The following is a 19,780-nucleotide window of genomic DNA, read 5'->3' on the forward strand; positions in this document are numbered from 1 at the left end:
TTCAGGAGGACAATTTCTACCTGAAAGTTTGGTTAAAGGGGGCAAAGAGGATAGGGGATATGGAAATTCAGACTGTTTATTTCCTTAAAGCTAGCTGGAGCTAGCGAGCTTGTATGTACAAGGAGCCAAAACACAGTTTCTGACTGACTGAGAAAAGAATGACCAGGCTTAAATCTGGTTTAGGACAGTCCCAGGATGTCTGTGTCCTTAGATTTATGGTCTCCATATGTGTTTAACTACACTGTGAGAAAGGAAATTTCTTAGTTGAGTAAGTTGTAAATACAAATTGACAAGACAGTTGACAACATATTGTCAGGTAGAAATGACCATCCCAGGATATGTTTTTTCCCTGTATAGCATGTGCCCCTAGAATACCAAGATAAGAGAAGTCCCACCACTCTGGGTTACAGGCATCCCATCACAAACAGGTCTTTGAAGTTGCTGACACAGGAAAGGGTATTTTTAGAGTGAAGCTAAGATGTATTAGTTCAGGTTTTGGCCCTTATTGGGGTTCAAATGATTTGAAAGGATTATCATTTCCTCCTTTTGGTCAAAGGCAAGCTGCAAGTGCTGCCTGTAGACCAAGGAAGGCATGGAAAAACCTCATTCTTCCTTGGGGTGGGAAGGGAAGCTCTAAATATCCTTATCTAGGTGGATTCAGGTTTTCCCAACTGTTTTCCTGATATAGGGGCACTAAAGGTCAATTTTTTTGTCAGACCAAGTCTGCCTCATGGGTTGAATGGGGAGGTAGGAGAAGGAATTGCTCTTTCGCTGTTGTTGGACATCCCCAGAGATGGCCAACCACTGAAGGGCATAAACAAGAGGAGCAGCTAAATAAAAATGTTAGCTAAAGCTACCAAAGATATAGGTGACCGGTCCTGCATGTGCAAGGGGCTCAGGTAGGGAGGGAGCTCTTCTTCATACAGGTCTGGTCTGGACTCTTGGGAAAGCTGTCTATGACTGGTGTCATCTTTTTCAGGCCCCTTTGAAACCAGAGGGCAAGGTCTCCTGTGGGCTCAGATATCCGCTCAGGAGCAGGGGCAATAGATGTGATAGATGGATCCGAGAGTCCATATAGTCAGGAAGATTTGACAGGGGCTCCCAGAAAACATGTGATTTGATAAATGAGAGGAAACAGCACAACATAGCTAACATAACTAAAGGCATGTAGGAGGGTTCAATTTCCCAGCCACACAGGACTAGGTTCAAACAACACAATTAAGTTTTTCTCACAATTCACAAAATTGCATAATTATATTGTCAAGTATAGATTAAACTACTTAGACGGCTCACAATCGACTAGTTTTGAGAAGGAAGGTTTACATGTCACCAAGATAACTAAGAAAACTTTAAACATGAACCATACAAATCAGTGCAATCATTATTACCAATGTTAGAATAGGTTTTATTCTTAGGACAGTTCAGAAAGGGAGTTCTGCTTCTCTGGTTCAGGTCTAGAAGTTCCCAGATAATTCTAATAATATAAATTAGGACAATCACTTCAATTTGGTTCTCCACTTTTGAAACTCAGAGAATTTCAGTTTATATTATTTGCTGTTTCTCTCCTTACCTAAATCTTGTACCTGGTACAAGAATGTTTTAAATGTGAGGGTTCAACTATAAAATGGCTCATCTGCCTTTTAAAATTTATTGGACAGATACTTTAATAAAGAAAAAATAATTTCACTTAACTTTTACCACTCTTATACAGTTTTGTGCAAAAATCCAAATTTGGGATCTTATTACCAATACGTACTAAAAGCTTGAATTTCTATGACAGATAAATCTTGGAAGCCAATCATATACATCCTTATGTAATTCTTTGTGATCCTGTTGCTTTTCTCAAAATTTGACTGTCCTATTTAATTAGACATCTATCACATTACTTCTTTGTCTTATTACTTGGCCTCATCATTTCCTCTTTTGGAGGATGTTCTCTCTATATTATATTTATTTGGCCATGAATATAGGTTGATGGTAAGCTGTTCATTTTTGTATCCTATTATAGTAACACAGAGATGTTCCAGGTTCCATCTATTTTTGAATAGATTTAGCATTATAACTTCTTGATTATAGAAACTTGCTATAAAAGGAGGGGGACAATTTCATGTATCTTAAGAGAAGAAAAGGATTTCCTTAGCTCTGTTTGATTCCAAACATGAGTAATATCTGACAGCCAATCATGTAGTCACTAGGTGCTGAAAATAGGGCTTAGGAGTAATCAGTTGGGGAATTTTCCTTTTCAGAAAGGATATAGTGAAATTGGGAAAGAGAGTCAGGAAGATCCTACCTAGGCCATGTCCAGGGTTGCCCTCAAAACTCTTCCCAGGCACAGACATCCACCTTTAGTTTTCAACCTACAATCCAGGCCATTTTACTATTGGTTTTATGACAACTACCCCTGTAATCAGAGCTCAAGACAGTAGTAATGGCAGTCCCATGAAGTCTTGAATATAGCAAGTTTTAATAATCAGAGCTTCAGGTGAGTTTGACTCTTAAGATCACATATCCTAGAAAATAAGAGTTTAATCTCACATTGGTAACAGTAAGATTGATCCAGGAAAATACAACTGCTCTCTGAATCCCTTTAAACAATGGGAACATCTTAAGGTGAGTCTTAAGCAGCTTGCATAAATTTCTGCACGTGTTCTAATTCTAGATTTAAAATAGTATTAGACTTCCCATGTAAGATAACCCAAAAAAGCTCATAAATTGCTACTCTTCACTAACATAACTGTACTGGAATTCCATTCCTTAAACAGAACAAGAGGTTCCTCACTTTAACTTCACAAGTTGATGGATTTATGTCCTTGTTTCACAAGCTTGTTTATTATTCTCTAATTATACTGACTTTGGAAGAATGAGATACTCCAGGATTTGAATCTTATACATATAAGTTCAAACATTTAACTCTTGCTTAGCCCATAGAATGGATACAAATTCAGATTAAAACAACAAGGTCACTTCTGCTTTACAGCTCATTACAGTTATTTAGCAACAAACTATCTTGCAAATGAAAATTCAGTAGGCTTCCTAAAAATCACATGAGATTTTTTTTCAAAACATTTCTTCTAAAAGTTATTTTCCCTTCTTTAAAAATAGTTTAAAATTTATCCTGATGTTAAGAAGAATCATCACTAAACTTTTATGAAGAAAATTAGTTGGAAACCCTTAAGATGATAGATATCTCTTTCTTCCTCCTTAAAGCAAAACCTTTAAACGTTGGAATTCATTAAATTAAATTGGTATAAAATATCCTTAAGTAACTTAAATTCTCAAAGTATTACAAAAAACTAAATTCTTAGTTATTACAGAATTCCTAGATACCACAAAATTCCTTAGTAAAACAAGTGTTTATAATAGAGAGGAGATTGTTTTTATAAGTCAGGAAGAACATACCCAATTAAATTAGCCTTATCTCAATAACAAAGTTTACCAGGCCTTTCAAAATTCACTTGTTATCTTTTCTTTCCTTTGTCATTAAATATGTCACTAGAAATTAATTATGTTCTAGAATTTCATATAGATAGTGAGCGTCCATATACATAAATATATCCTTAGATGAAACAGGCTTAAAAAATCCCATCCCTATCTTTTTCCAAAGATTCTCATTTGCTCAATAGGAATAGTACAGCGCAGAAACTCTTGCACAGAGTTTTTAAGAACTTTAGGTGAATGTGTTTCTAAATCACCTTGCACAGAGAATCATTCATCTTATCATTAATATGTGGAAACTATAAATTTAAACCCCTATATATATTTTCATAATAGCCAAGATGTCAAATGGAAAAATCTGTTATCATAGTAAACTTCAATTATCTAATTTTATTACATCCTTTTAAAAGCCCAATTCATATGCAACAAAATCCAGATTAAAAATTGCTTTAACACTATTTCTACCTCACCATGGTCTCTCAGTTTTTACAGAGTAAGAGATTTTTAGAAATACAGTATTAACGAACAATAAACTTCAGATGATATCAGTTGTATTATCCAGATTATGACATGTAGAAATTATGAGAGAAAACTATTTCAAAGTTATCAGGTATGGAATTACATTAAATTAGAGAGATTATAATAATAATGTTGTATCTAACATCAGTCATTATATCATTTTGATCCCATAACAATAACCATTATTATTTTCCTTTTACAAAGCAGGAAATGGGGCAAACAGATAAAATAGCTTGCCAAAAGTTGATATATTTTGCAACTGAAACAGAGAACTGTAGAGTTCACCAAGAGCAGAAGCTGGCTTCCCAGTAGTGATAATTCTTGGAGATAGGGCTTAGGGAATGCTTGCCACAGACCTGACCCATCCATTTCTCCCTTCCCCTAGAAGTGCAGAATTTACAGCCTGGGGTGGTTTGCAGTTGCTCAGGCAGGGTGGGCAGAATGTATAGGACCTAGGTAACATTCCTAAGCTTTGCCTGGAAGGGTGGGCTACAAGGTACCCAGGGGGTCTGTGAGTGTTGCCCCTCCCCTCCTTTTGCCAGGTGGAAAATTCTCCTGCATTTTCTTCTCTTAATCTGATCTGGGGAGGAAGTAGGGGATGCTGAGCAATGAGGGTTTGGGAGGAGGTGTTTTAGTACAAGTGAGTTCCTGGAGTTATCCCCAGTCTCAGGAATTTACCTGACCTGTCAAGGATAAGACTCCAGGAAAAATGAATCCTGGGGTGCCTAAGTGATTAGTGTTGGTGGGGTGGACGATTTTCTCCCATTCCATCAGTTCATCCGAAGTCACCGGCACCATAACTATCAACCTGAAAGTTTGGTCAAAGGAGGCAAACAGGCTAGGTGATATGTAAATTCATACTGTTTTTTTCCTGAAGCTACCAAGTTTGTACATATAAGGAGTCAGAGCCTAAGTCCTGACGCTCTGATAAAAGAATGAATAGCTTTAAATATGTTTCAGGACAATCATAAGTCAGGATGTTTGTGTCCCTCAGATTTATGGTCTCCATATGTGTTTAACTACACCATGAGAAAGGAAGTTTCTTAGTTTAATGCTGGGAGAAGTTGAGGGTGAGCACAAGACCTGGCACATAGTAAGTGCTCAGAAACGATTGTTGACTTGACTTGCTCAGTGCCACATCTTCCATGTTGCTGGCAAACCCCAAAGCCTCCCTGGAGGGGAGTCTGGAAGGCTGCTGGCTGTCCTGAATGAAGGGTTTTTACCTAATCAGCAAACAGCAAATAGATAGATATGGGCTGTCATCCTCCAAGTGATGATCTGGAGACCAGAACTCAGCTGCAAGGGCCAGTGCCCTGGGCACTTTCCTAATGCATTTTCTTAGTGTGTGTGTATGTATATGTATGTGACCCCATACATAAATCAGAACATCCAGATTTAAGAAAGAGATGGTGCAAACAATCTTGAAAGACCTTTTGGAAGATGTGGTGCTGGAACTTCATGGGAGCCACTAATTTCAAGAGTTTGGAGGGAGACCCTTCCAGACATGGACAGGGCCAGCACAGAGGTGAGGAGATAGAGGTGACACTCGCCAACGACCAGCTACATCTCTGTTGACTTGGCTCATGCTTATTGCACAAAACCTAGTGGCATCCATCTGAAGAGATGCTCGGCTCAGAGTTATTGAGTTGAATTGCATTCTAGTCTGTTGAGGTCCTGTTTGCCCCCTGGCTTCCTTGGCCAGAGTGTCAGCTGAGTCACTATGACAGTCAGCCCCACAGACCAGGCACAAGCTTCTTGGCAGTATCTACAAATTGTGGGTGATCCATTAATGGATTCTTAACCGTTTCTGAATTGACCTAAGCAGACTCAACATCCCCACAGCTGTCTTCCATCTTGTCTACTAGAAAGGCACAGGGGCTTCATCGACTGCTCTCCCCCATCACCCAGGCTAGGAACAAGGTAGAACGAGGAACTGAGGGGAGTTTCCCATGACTTCTGGGTGCAGTCATGCTGACTTTTCAGTGGTCACTCCTTCCCTTTTGAAATGCTCACAAAGCATCCCTTTATTGATGTGGTCTAGAATCCTATGTTGGGGAAAGAGATGTAGTGCACTGAGGCCTAGGATGGGTTGACTCCATCAGCTTTCTAGTTCTGAGAGGAAAAACCTTTGTCTCCTTCTGGTCTATGACTCAGGCTTTCAGAGCTTACCGATGGAGGCTCACAGTCCTATTTGCAGGGTCTTTCAGGACTTTGTGTTATATGTGGTTATTACATATAATATATAAGATGTATGTTATATGACACATATAAGATATGACATATGTAACAAGTTATTATATACAATATGTATTACATAACATATGACAGGTTATGTATAATATGTTACCTAACATATGTTATATGTATGTGTGTGTGTATATATATATATATATATATATATATATATATATATATATATATATATATATATATATATATATATATATATATATATATCGGATACCATATTTGGTTCTTCCTGACCTAGCTAGGTGACTTGAATTCCACAGAATGTCTGGCTCCTTGAGGGAAGGGGCTGTATTACTTTTGTCTTTGGCTTTGGATGAAAAACAGAAACATGTTTGTTGCATTGTGCTGTGTCATCCAGGGGGCAATCAATCGTTAATCATTCAATCAATGTACATTTATTAAGTGCCACTTATTATATGCCAGGCACTGTGCTAAGCACTGGGGATACAAAGAGAGAGAAAAGCCAGGCCTTGCCCTCGAGTAGCTGTTAATCTAATGGGAGGGACAGCATGCAAACATATGTACAGACAAGCTGTTTGCAGGATAAACAGAAAATAAGTAACTGGGAGAAGGCACTGAGATTAAGGGGGGTTGGGGAAGGCTTCCTGTACAAGGTGTCATTTTAGTTACTTAAAGGAAGACAGAAAGGTCAGTGGTCAGAGATGAGGGAGAGTGTTCCGTGTATGGGGACAGTCAGAATGCCCAGAGCCAACTGTGGAATAGCAGGAGTGAAGAGACAGTCCCCATGTTAGGGGAGTAAGGTGTAGGAAGACTGGAAAGGTGGGAAGGAACTAGGCTGTCAAAGGCTTTGAATGCCAAACATCATTTTGTAGTGTAGAGACAATAGGGGGCCCATGGAATTTGTTGGGGATGGGTATTGTGTGACATGAGTGACAGGATAGGATCTGCACTTTAGGAAAATCACTGGTGGCTGAATAGAGTTGGACTGAAATGGGGAAGAGATGAAGCAGTAATCCAGGGGTGAGGGCCTGCACCAGGGTGGGGGCAGCGTCAGAGGAGAGGAGCAGGCAAATTTGAGAGATGTTGCAGAGGTGAAATCCACAAGTCTTGGCACCATATTGGAGGATGGTGGTGTCCTCTGCAGTGATCAGGAAGAAAAGGAAGAGTTTGGCAAGAAGGACAAAGACTTCTGTTTTGGACATGTTGAGTTTGAGATGTCTATTGGATGTCCATTCTGAGATGTCTGAAAGGCAGTTGGAGATGTGAGCTTGGAGGTCAGCAAAGAGGCCAGGGCAGGAGAAGTGGATTTGAGAATCCTCAGCATACAGATGGTCATTCAATCCATGGGAGCTGATGAGCTCCCCTATTGAAGTAGGATAGAGGCAGAAGCGAAGAGAGCCAGGGCAGACCCTGAGGGACATCTGTGGTGAGTGGACATGACCTGGAGGAAGATCCATCAAAGGAGACAGAGAAGGAGAGGCCAGAGAGAGAGTGTCCTGGAAACCTAAAGAAGAGTCTTAAGACAGGAGAGGGTGATTCCCAGTACCCAAAGCTTCAGGCTGAGCAAGGAGAGAGAAAAGACCACTGGATATGGCCACTAATAGATCACTGGTGATTTTGGAGAGAGCAGTTTTGGTGGAATGATAAGGTCAGAAGCTGGAATGAATGAGGTTGAGAAGAGAGCGAGAGGAGAGAAAGTGGAAGCACCCATTACAGCTAGCCTTTTCAAAGAGTTTAGCTACAAAGGGCAGAAGAGATATAGGACCATCGTTAGTTAGCAGGGACAGAAAGATCAAGTGAGGGTTTATTTAGTAGAATGAGACATGAGCATGTTTGTAGGAAATGAGCCAGGAGAGAGTAAGAGTAAGATAAGTGAAAGAAAGGGATTACAGAGGGGGTCAATCTTGTGGGGGAAATGGGATGGAATGGGATCACCTGAGCAGGTAGAGGGGTCAGCCTTGATCAGGAGTAAGGCCAGCTCTTCATGTGAGGCAGGGGAAGGAGGAGAGAGGGGCAGAAGGCACCTGAGTGATAGGAGATGGGGAAGAGGGGAGAAGAGGAAGCTCGTAGTAAATGGCAACCATTTTTTTCAGTAAAATAGGCAGGGTCTCAGATGAGAGAGCAGGAGCAGGGGGAGCCATTGGAAGTTTGAGGAGGGATGAGAAGATTTTGAAGAGCTGTTGTACAGAGAGGAAGAGTGAGTTAATAAGGGAGGTACGGTAGGATTGCCTGGCAGCAGGGAGGGCCCAGTCAAGTTTATAGTGGGTCCAGTCAGAAGAGTTACATGATTCTCTCCACCCTCATCAGCAGGGTGTGTAGGAGTGAATGGTGGGAGTGATCCAAGATTGAAGCTTGGACACAATAGGTGAAATGATAAGGGGACTAGCAGTTAAGAGAAGAGGACAGTGTTGAATTGGCTCACCAAGGAATTAAAATAGGGAGAAGAGATAGAGGGTCTGGGGAGGGGAGATGGCCTGGGAGAAGACCTAGGGGTCAAGGGGTGGAGGTCATGGGGAGGAGGAAGAGCAGAGTTATAAAAAGGGAGGCAGAGGGAGAGGTGAAAACCCAATAGATTATGGTCAGATAAGGGGATTTCTGGAATCTTGACTGTGGAGGCATATGTTTGTGCCTGGCTGAGGTGGGGTGGCAGAGTAGCTTCTGGGAAGTGAGTAGGTTGAGGGAACTGAGTGGTCAAGGTGTTTGATGTATGTTTATGTCCCCTAGGATGAGGGCAGGAGTTGGGGAGAAGAGAAATGTTGTGAGTCAAGTACCAAACACATTGAGAAAGGGAGACAACAGCTACCAGGATTTTGATTGGGTGGGAGATATGAATAGCATGAACCTCAGAGGAGGAAAGGTTACTGTGTGATGGAGGAAGGGGAAGAACCTGGAAGCAGCAATGGGGAAGCCTGACCAGTGAGCCAAGGAGAATGAATGACCGCACAGCCAGCACTGAAGAGGGCCGCCAGGGAGGCTGTGTCTTCAGGGGGAAACAAGGTTGTAGTAAGAGCAGATGGATGGAGTGGGAGAGAAATAGATTCAAGATGAAGTGAGGGTTGTTGCCTATGGAACACACCTCCCAGAGGGCACAGTGGAAGGGCCAGGTGGGATTAGGTTAGAACATTGGGGTGAGAGGGTTGGGGGGATGGGCATGGGGAAATGAGGTTGGGGGCGGGGAGAAGATTTGGGTCATGATCTCAGGAGCTGAGAGTCACTGGGATGTGAAGGGCATGACCAGGTGTGAGAATGGTCATCACTAAATGGAGAGCACCACTTCACCCTCAAAGGATAGGCACAGCAAGAGATGGGAAGCCTGGAACAGAGGGGAGGGCTGCTCCTCTTTGCCTTGTTGGGAGATTGGGCTGGAGGTGGCATATGCCTGGCCCTGTTCATGCCCCTTGCTCCCTCCCCTCAGGGGTTATGCTGTGCCCAGCAGGAGATGCAAGGCTCAGGGCCTCCTCACTCTTAGGTCTTCTCCCCTGCAGAGGCTGGCAATGAGAGGGCAACAGGAAGTGTCAGGTGAGTGGTCAGCTGGTGCTGAGGCCTGAGTTCAGATTCCAGCTTTGACAGTGACTTCAGTGACAGTGAGCCCGTAGCCTCTTATGTGGATGGAGCTGAGGACTCCTGAAGCATGGCTGTGGGGGTATAGTGGCCTGCTCATCCCAGCCCCAGGGCCTCTTCTGGCTCTGGCCCTCCTGTCTTACCCAGTGCTCTCTGCTTCTCTCCTTCCTCCTCAGGCTGAGGAGAGGAGTCTTTACACTCTCCTTTTTCTCCTCTACCTTCGCAAGTTCTCTCCCATGTCTCCTCACCTGGTCAAAGTCTCCCAGTCATCTTGGCTGTGCTGCCCTCTTTCTCCCTTTCCTGCTCCTTCTGTGCACAGGATAGTTGTCTCCTTTTGGAGGGGAAAAGAAGGGAGGGATCAGGAGAGAGATGGAGGGGATAGGGGGATGAGTATATACAAGAGACAAAGAAGAGACACCAAGGAGAGAGACCATAAAGGCAGAGGAAGAGACATAGAAAAGAGACGTAGGGAGCAGACAAGGACAATCACATTGGAGACATAAAGGAGTGAGACAGTGGAAAGGGAAAGGAGGAAAAGGGAGGAAGGGAAAGAAAAATAAGAGAGAGAGATGGAATGAGGGGGATGGGAAAGAGAGATGGAAGAGTAGAGAAGGGGAATGGGAAGTGGGTGGAGGGAGGGGAAGGCAGCCCCAGTGACACTCTCTGCCTTGCCTCTCTCCCCAAGGTTGAAGAGTTGTGCCCTTACCGAGGCTTGCTGTCCAGATCTCGCCCTGGCCCTCACCTGCAACCAGAGCCTGAGCCATCTGAACCTGGGGGGAAATCAGCTCCTGGACAGTGGTGTGCAGGTGCTGTGTGGGGCTTTGAGCCAACCTGAGTGTCACCTCCAGAAACTGGTGTAAGTGGTCATTCTTCCATCCCTTCCTTTCTCATTAGGGTTGCTTAGTGGTGTCATAACCTGTTTTACCGATTGGTTTGTAGGCTGGCTCTTTGTGATAACCAGACTTTTGAGAGGGTCTGGGGGATGCTGCCTCTCAGGCTTGTCTCCCCTCCAGAACTGTGGAGGCAGGGACGAGGGCTTGATTTGGAGTCTCAAGATCAAGGTTTGAGACTCCTCCTTGGTGTGACCATGGTCGCTGCCTCTCCTGAAGGCCCTGGGGGAGGGCCTAGATGCCATATTTGAAGAACACTGACAGGTGGGAGTGTATCCAGAGGAGAGGGCATCTGGGGTATTAAAGGGCCTTTGGATCATATAGTGAGAGCACTGAGGATATGAGGCTGCAGCCAGAGGGAGGGAGGGAGAGCTGTGGTCAGGCTGGCATATGGAGGAAGATCTGGCCTTGCTCTCCTTGGTCCCACAAGGCAACTCTGGGGGCAGTGATGATAGACATCCCAGGAGGCAGCTCTGGGTCAGTCTGAAGAAGTTCCTAATAATCAGAGAATAGTGGAATGGTTCACCCTGTGAGGTCATGAGCTCCCTGTCACTTGTGGTGTTCTAAGTGACCCTGGCCTGATCTTTTGGGAGCACAGCACACCATAGCACAAGACGATCTCAAATCTAACACAGAAAGGCCTGAGTCATCTGAGGTTCAGGAACAGAAGCTGTTCTCTCCACAGCCCTGTGCCCCAGAGCCAGGGCACCCCAAGTGAGGAAGGGCAGGCAAGTGAGTAAATAATAGGCATGGATTTGTTGGTTTTTCATCTGAATCAGGGTGTTCTCAGGTTCATATTTTAGGATCTCAGAGTCCTAGCTTTTAGCATCAAATGTTCATCTTCCAGATACTTGAAAAGTAGCTTCCAGTTATTTTATTCCCATGAAATAATTAAGACTCATAGGAGATTGGTTTTGGTTTATACATCTTTTCTAGTTCCTAGACCTGTGCTTGGGGTCGGGAAGGGGGTGGTCCAGAGTGATGCCCTAGGCTGCATACTGACAGAAGAGGAAATTTAGGCACCCAGGGGCAGAACAGAGTCTCTGTTCCAGCTTTCAGCCCAGTCTGAAGCCTGCAGTGGAATAACCAGGCCAAAAGGAAGTGGACAGCTCTGTGGTTCTGATCCAGCAGAACCTTCCAACTGACCGCCAAAGGTGGAATTCAGCAGCATCTGCAGCAATCAGATGCCCCTGGATCATTCCGTAGACCCCTTCAGGAGGCTTGAAAGCTGGCAAGTCCCCAGCGTGTCCCTGAGATCCCAGCATCAGTGCGTATCCTCCCTCCGGGTGTGTAGCAGAGCTTCGCCCTAGCATTTAGTCCAAAATCTAGACTGGAAAAATAAATAAACAGAAAAGAATCCCACCAGAAAAAGCTGTTGTGTGGAAGGGATGGTCAAGATGCACACCCGGGAGAAGAGAATGACCCAAAACACCTACAAACAAAGTCTCAGCAGAACAGTAGCGACACACAGTGGAGGCACCAATGTAGTTAGAAGTCCTGGAAGGGATGAAGCAGGAGGTTGGGTTTGATTTGATTTTTTAAAGAGCTGAAAATGTTTTTTTTTATAAATGAAATGAGAGCAATATAAGAACAAATTAGAAAAGAACCAAGAGGGAATTAGGGAATTGATAGCTGGGTACAAGAGGTACAAAACCTCGTACAAGCAACAAACTCTCTGAAAATTAGAATGGATCAGATAGAGGCCAATGACTGCATATGGCAACAAGAATTAATAAAACAAGCTCAAAAGACTGAAAAAAATGGGAGGTATCTCATAACAAAAACCACTGACACAGAAAACAGATTGAGAGTAGAAAATTAAAGAATGTTTGGAATGCCAAAATCATGACCAAAGAAGGAGCCTGGACACCATAGTTTCAAGAAATCTTAAAAGAAAACTGCCCAGATCTCTTAGAGAACCAAAAAGCAAAGTGAAAATAGATGGAATCTACTGGTCAACTCCTCAAAGAAACCCCTCCAAATGAAAACTCCCAGGAATATCAGAGCCAAAATTCAGAGCTCCAGAGTCAAAGAAAAATTACTGCAAGCAGTCAGAAAGAAGTCAAGTCCCAAGTAGCCAAGATAAGCTCACACAGGATTTAGCAGCCATCACTTAAGGAACTCATCCTTAAGGAACAGGGAGTTTGGAATATGCGATTCCAGAAAGCAAAACATATGGACTTACAGTCAAGAATAACTTACATGACAAAATGGAATCTAATGCTACAGGGGAGAAGATGGACCTTCAGTGATGGAGGACTTCCAAGTATTCCTGATGAAAAGATTGGAACTGAATAGAAACTTTGAATTGCAAACACAGAAGTCAATAAACACAAAAAAAGGTAAACATGAATGAACTGTCATAAGGGACTAACCAGAGATGGAGAGATGATTTATGTGTCCCCTTAGAACCCTATTATCATCAGAGGTCATAGAGGGGAGTCGAATTAGACCAGGCTTGTTATGTCTCAATTTTAAATATGGATGAAAAGAGAGGAAGAGAGGGTGGAACAGGAGAAGGGAGAGGAAATCTCCCACAATCAGGATGAGCAAGTAGACATCTCTACAAATGGAGGAAGGGGGGTGCAGGGAGTGGCTGACACTTGAAAAGTCATTTTCCTCTGAACTGGTCAAAGGAGAGAAATACACATGCACAGTTGGGTAGAGATGCATTTCCCTCAACAAGAGAAACAGGAAGGAAAAGGAGGAACAGAGAGGAGGAAATTAATGGGATGTTAGATTAAGCCTTAAGCAAAACAGCCGCCAAGGATGTACAAAAATATTTAGAGCAGCTTTTTTTTTGTTTTTGCGACAAAGAATTGGGGAAGAGGGCGGCCCATGAGTTGGGAAATGACCAAACAAGTCTGAGCATATGAAAGCAGTGGAACATGTTAGTGCTGTCAGAAATAATGATGGAGATAGTTTCAGAGAAACCTGGGAGGACGTGTACGAACAATTGACAGAACAGCGATAATCCGCTTTTAGGAGCTCTGATCTGCATCACCATCCACCAGGATTCCAGAGGACTAACGATGACACTTTTGGATAAGGCAAATGTGGAAATTTGTTTTGTTTGACAGTACGGGTTTGTATGAGGGGCTTTGTTTTTCTTACTGTTTTGGAGGGAGGAGTGGATGGGAGGGAGAAAAGGTGGGTTTTTGCTGATTGAAAAAAATCGGAAAAGAAAGAAACCAGGAGAGATAGCCCAGGATTGCAGAAAAGCAGATGTCCTGACAAAAGGGAAGGAAGCAGTCACAGGCCAGTGAACTTGACTTCGATTCCTGGGAAAATTCTAGAAAATATTACTAAAAGACTAGTTGGCTAGAATCTAGAGGAAGCAGTGATGACAAGGAGCCGGTCTGGCTTCACCAAGGACAGGCCCCTCAGATTTACCTCATTTTCCTTTATGACAGAGATGAAGAGAAGACTGTGGATTGTTTCCCTGGATTGTAGCCGAGCTTTGATAAGCTCCCTCTTGTTTTTCTTGTGGAGGAAATGGAAAGATGTGTACTAGATGGTAACATGGTCCACTGTTGCTTAGATGGACTTTCCAGGTTGAATCTGACCCTCTAATTTTACAGATGGGGAAACTGAGGCCCAGAGAAGTGCTGTCCAGGGTCACACAGCCAGGATTTGAACTCGGGTCTTCCTGACTGTTGAGATCTTGGGCCGCATTAAGAGGGGCTCAGCTCCCAGGAATAGGTAGGTGATGGCCCTCCTCGGACCCCAACTGAAGTAAGTCCAGAGAAGGACAGCCAGGATGGGAATGGGTGAGGTCATGGGAGTGGGATGAAATGGCTGACATTAACATCTGAAGGACATGTGCAGAGGAGGGGGTCACACTGGTTTTGTCTGACCCCAGAGGACAAAATCAGGAGCAATGGGGTGGGAGAGGGAAGCTGCCAAGATGGGTGTTTCATGTTGGGAACAGCTTCCCAGCAGGGGGTAAGTCACTCTCCTTGGAGGAAGTGGAGACTGGACAGCCATTTGTTGGGTGGTTTGCTGCCCACTGTAGACATGGCTTCCCCCTTCCCTCCTCTTTCTTTCCTCCTTGCCTCTGCCTATACCTTCATGTGTGTGTACTCAGGACATCCCCCTCCCGGAATCTTTCCTGGTTTTCCCATTGTCTGCTTCCCCCTGTGGAATGCCTAGGGTCATTTCCCACCTCTGTGTTTGCGTCTCTTGCAGGCTGGCTGGATGTGGCTTGACAGATGATAGTTGCCAGGATCTCTCTGCTGCTCTTACCTCCAGCCGGAATCTGACACGTCTGTGCCTGGCCCACAACAACCTTCATGATGAGGGTGTGAAGATCCTGAGCACGGCTCTGAAACTCCCTGAGTGTCCTCTCCAGAGACTGACGTAAGGCCCCACTGGTCTTCTGGGTGGTGGCTGTCCTCCACAGACCGGGTCACGGCTTTGAGAATTAAGGAGGGATCAAGGAGAGGGGCCTTGGAGTGTCGTTGTCAGGGATGGGGAGAGGGCATCGTTTTCTTAGATATTTGTACTCATCTGTGGTAATGTGTGTGTGGGGGGCTTCCTCCCCTATTCAATCCCCATCCCCTACTGCCACACACCTCTTAGTCTTATGTCATCATTGTTGTGTGATGTGATATGATATGGGAGGTGAAGGAGAGACGCTTTGGCAACATGGAGCATGCTGAGAAAGAAAGAGGGAGAGAGAGAAAGAGGAGAAAGGGAAAGGACAGGAGAGGGAGGAAAGGAAGGAGGGAGGAAAGGAGGGAGGGAAAGAGGAGCAAAGGAGAGGAAAGAGGGGCAGGACAGGAGAGAGTGATAGAAGAAAGGAGAGAGGAAGGAAGGGAGGGAGGAAAGGAGAGGAGGAGAGTAAAGAAGGCAAAACAGGCAGGCAGGGCAGGAGGCCTTCTTTAGCCTGCAACTTGCCCAGGTGCTGTCCTCAGCTCGGAGGAGGCAGCTGCAGACATGCATGACAGAGTTGGTTTTCTAGTCTGGGGAGATGGCGCAACAGAGGGAGATGGGAAAGGTTGGTTGGGGTGGGGCGAGGAGGATGAGGGGGCCTGGCAGCGGGGAAGGGGTTTCTGAGGAGAGAGGGAAGGGACCAGGTCAGAGAGGAATGAAGGCAACTTGGCCTGGGCTCCTCTGTGGGATGGGGGGAGCCTAGAGGTGGCCTTTGGGAAGGGGGGCGCTGTGTGACCTGGTGATCCCTAGGATGTCTCCTCACTCTCCCCAGCTGTGGGAGCCTCCAGGGAGACAGTGGGCATCCACAGGGTAATGTTCTAGTGGGCACTGCAATCTGGAGGACTGTCCGTGTTGTTTGGCTGGGCACAGACTGCTCTTTCTTGGGCATGTGGTCGTGCTCGGCTTGGCAGTGATGAACTGAATTCTCTGCCTCCTGTGGCCAGTGTCCCCACCCTTGCTGGCTCCCAGGCTCTCCTGAATATACACTTCTCTCTGCCTTGCTCTACCACCGGTCCTTTGGTGCTCATTAGGTTTGGTCATTCTTGTAAGAGGCTCTCTGGCTGCCCAGAGTGTGGCTCTCTGTTGGCTTGGGGCCTGCAGCCCAGGGTGGGGGCTGTGCATGGTGTGTACCAGCCCTCTTGTATGCTCCTTGTTTAGTGAATCCCAGTGGCAGGTGGGCTAAGTAGACCTGATCTTTGACTTCCAATGAGCAGGGCTCTCACCCTGGAACAAGCCCCCTTCCATGCTTCTGGGGAGCTGAGCCAATGGGGCTGTGGTCCCTGGGGAGCCTTTCTCCTCTGCCTCTGTCCAATTTGCCTGCCTCTCCAGAGGCTGTTCCGAGCCTTTCCTTTCCTGAAACCTGGAAGTCAGGCCTGGCCTTGGGCGTTTTGGACCAAGGCTGAGGGAATGGGAAAGCTACAGAGACTTGGGCTTGAAAACTTATTAACAACTAGAGTGGGCCAGCCTTGGGGGCTGAACAGGAGCCCTCTCCCCAAGCATGGCCTGCTGGGGATGGGAGAGGGAGGATGATGGACTCTGTGTGTGTGTGGGGGGGGGGGGGGGGGAGGGCGTGTGCATGTGCATGCGTGTGTGTGTGCATGCGTGGGTCTGTGTGATTATGTGTGTGGGGGTGTGTGTGTGCATCTTTGTCCATGTTGATTCATGTTGGGGGAATGTGTGTTCATCCATGTCCATCCATCTGTCCACCCGCATCCCCCAGGTTGTGGAGCTGTGGCCTCACTTCTGTGGGCTGCCAGGATCTCTCTGCTGCACTCCTTAGCAACAAGAACTTGACTCACCTGGACCTGGGAGAGAATGAGCTTGGAGATGAAGGCGTGAAGCTGCTGTGTGCAGCCTTGAGGCAACCGCAGTGTAACCTTCAAGCCTTGGAGTGAGTTCCTGTTCTCTGCAGCCATTATTTAGTGCCTTATGGATTCAGAGGCCTGTGGGCCTGGCTGGGAGAATAGGATGTGTAGACAGCTGGGTGATACTGTAATAATAACAGCAACCGGCAGACAGAGGGGAAGGGTTGTGCTCAGGGTCACCCATCTAGCGCACGTCAGAGACAGAATGTTCCTTGGGCTGGGCTGGAGGTGCTCCTGCAGGCCAGCTCTGTGCTCACTGATACCCGGCCTGACCGGGCCTCTCCCACAGCATCTTGGTCTGCTTCCTCACTGAGGCCTGTTGTCGGGACCTCTCGGACATGCTCATCCTCAACCAGAACCTGCGGAGCCTGAATCTGGGACACAATGCTCTCAAAGATGAGGGGGTCAAGCTGCTGTGCGAGGCCCTGAGACACCCCGACTGTCATCTCCAGAGGCTCGGGTATGTTGGGGTGCCAGCATCAGGCCTGCTTCCTGCAGGGCTGTGTCTGACCTTTGCCTGACATCTACATGCAGTCCTTTTTTCTGGAGATTAAGATGAGTAGAATCAGTGTCTCAGAACTGAGGAGGAACTTAAGGGAAAAGAGGGACAGGCAAGTGTTCCCCAGCTATGGAGCATTCCCTTGACCCTCTGGTAAGGAAGGTCAAAGGTGACTCCAAGGTCATGAGACTGGGAATAGGGCAGCCTCCTATTCCCCGCCTCCTCTTTGGGCCAGGGGTATGTTCACTTTCTGCTTGTCTCCCTCTGGTAGGCTGGAGAGATGCCAGCTCAGTGCTGCTTGCTGTCAAGATCTCTCCTCTGTTCTGCTCTGCAATTCGAGGCTGAAGAGTCTCGACCTAGCCCAGAATCCCTTGTGGGATGAAGGAGTAAGGCTGCTGTGTGAGGCCTTGGAACAGCCTGAATGCACACTTCAGATACTGGCGTAAGTGCCCTCCGAGGACATGGTGCTCTGGGTAGCCTATGTGCCATTCTGCCCCCATCCCAGTGGGTGTGGGGCTCTCTAGGAACATCCTCTTGATTCAGTCCCTGGGTTCTGGGAGCCTGCCCCAGCAGGTCACAGTGAGCCAGAGAGAGAGCTGACCAGCTGATACCATACTGTATTCAAGGTAGCTCCTGAGGTGCCCACCCAGCTCAATCAGGTGGGTTGTCAAGTTGACTCATGCCATGACCTTGGCCACAGCTGTGGAGAAATGAAATCTGTGCCTTTGGAGGGGGCCATAGTTACACCCACTGCCAGTCCTCCAAATAGTGGAGCACGGTCACTGTTGTGTAGGTGCTTTATGTGAGGAGAGGTGCTCTTGCCATCCTTGGAGATCCATGAAGGCACTCAAGGTATCAGGCTGATGAAGGAAAGCCTGGGACAGGGCTCTGGGGACAAGCCAAGTGAATGTGTGGGTCCTAATTGGCACTGTTGGAGAGAGTTACCCATGCTGATGAAATACAGAAATAAGAATTATATAGCTGCCCTTCAGGGTGTTGTTCCCATCAGGCCTTGACCTCTGAGCCTAGGTCTGCTGCCTGTGCCCTCTCCCGAGTCAGCCCTGTGTGACATGTGCCCGGGAGGGCAGAGTCCTGCCCACTGGATCACATACACACCCCTTATACAGGAGGAAACTGAGGCCCTGACTGAGGAAGGGATTTCCCCAAGATCACTTAGTAAGTTCCTAGTGGAACCAACTCCTGGGGTTAGTTAACCTGGGGCAAAGCAGCCTGGGATCCAGGCCAAGGGAGTGAGAGGCTCAGCAGGGGGTGAGGGTTGGCACTTGGGCCCCAGGAGAAGCCGTTTCATGCTATGGACACTGTTTGAAATGTTCTTCCTGTCCCCCAGCACTTGGCATGGTGCCTGGCACCCAGTAGGTGCTTAATAAATACTCATTGCCCAGATCCCCTTCAAGACACTGATAAGTTCTCTGCTCCTTCCCTAGGCTGTGGAGGGAGGCATTCAGCGAGGATGCCCAGCAGATGCTCAAGGCAGCCCAGGAGAGCAAACCAGAGCTGATCATCACCGGTGACTGGTATAGTCACGATGCTGAAGAATATGGTTTTTCCTGGTGGCTGGAGACCTGACCCGCTGCCCTCCCCTTTCCCTTCCCCTGCTTTCCTTTCCTCAGTCTGTTACAAGGGCCTGTAGGACCAGGGGGCGATGGTGTGTGTCACTTGGGTGTGGAAGTCTCTGGACTGGTGCCCAGTAGGTGTCATGGCTGCCCGTGTATCCTGCAAGCTCCCCATCCTCCACACTTCTTCAGCCCCTGGCAGTCGCACGGTGCCCACATCCCTCTTCCCTCTGGACACCTTCGTGGATGAATCAAATACAGACTGATTTCTTTTTCTCTGCATTCTGTTTGTTTGTGGTGAGTCTGTAGTATTTAGAGCTGGAAAGGACAGGAGACCATCTGATCCAGCCCTCCTATGTTGACAGGCCACACCCACAGAGGTCCCAGTCGGTTAAGCACCTACTGTGTGCTAGGCCCAGGCCTCGAGTTACTCCCAGGCTGCTGCAGATGGGATAATTCAGAGAAAAACCACAGGGCAGGTGACATCAGAGCCAGCAGGGGAACCCAGCTCCTGGCACAGCAGCAGAGGACCCTCTCTGCTTTTCCACATGGTTCCTTTCAGTTGGAAAACTTGCTGGGAAGTAATTGGAAGGAGGGCTGAGCTTCTGCTAGGTCATTGGTTTGTGATATGTAACTTGAGGATGCTTATCACCTTCTCTAGCCTTCCATTTCCTCATTTGGAAAATGCTTCCCACCTCCCAAGTGGCTTGGGGAAGAAAAATTGCCAAGATGGGGTGGGGAGAGGAGCATCACAGGGGGCACCCTGCATGGTCCCCATGTGGGACCAATCTT

General features: G+C 46.5%; 1 protein-coding gene across 4 annotated transcripts in view; it reads left to right on the plus strand.

The window, feature by feature from the left end:
- LOC140503580 (NACHT, LRR and PYD domains-containing protein 14-like) overlaps positions 1-19,270 on the plus strand; it is a 28,089-nt gene extending 8,819 nt beyond the window's left edge. For 3 of the 4 annotated variants that reach the window (XM_072607712.1, XM_072607713.1, XM_072607714.1), the window contains 6 exons: positions 10,412-10,582; positions 14,805-14,975; positions 16,771-16,941; positions 17,205-17,375; positions 17,686-17,856; positions 18,860-19,270. In XM_072607712.1, the coding sequence (XP_072463813.1) occupies positions 10,412-10,582; positions 14,805-14,975; positions 16,771-16,941; positions 17,205-17,375; positions 17,686-17,856; positions 18,860-19,001 (997 nt within the window). In that variant the 3' untranslated portion in view covers positions 19,002-19,270. The remainder of the gene's footprint in view (positions 1-10,411; positions 10,583-14,804; positions 14,976-16,770; positions 16,942-17,204; positions 17,376-17,685; positions 17,857-18,859) is intronic. The other variant, XM_072607715.1, reaches the window with a different exon arrangement.
- The last annotated feature ends 510 nt before the right edge of the window (positions 19,271-19,780 follow it).

This window comes from Notamacropus eugenii, chromosome 5 (assembly GCF_028372415.1).
Source record: "Notamacropus eugenii isolate mMacEug1 chromosome 5, mMacEug1.pri_v2, whole genome shotgun sequence".
NCBI lineage: Eukaryota > Metazoa > Chordata > Mammalia > Diprotodontia > Macropodidae > Notamacropus > Notamacropus eugenii.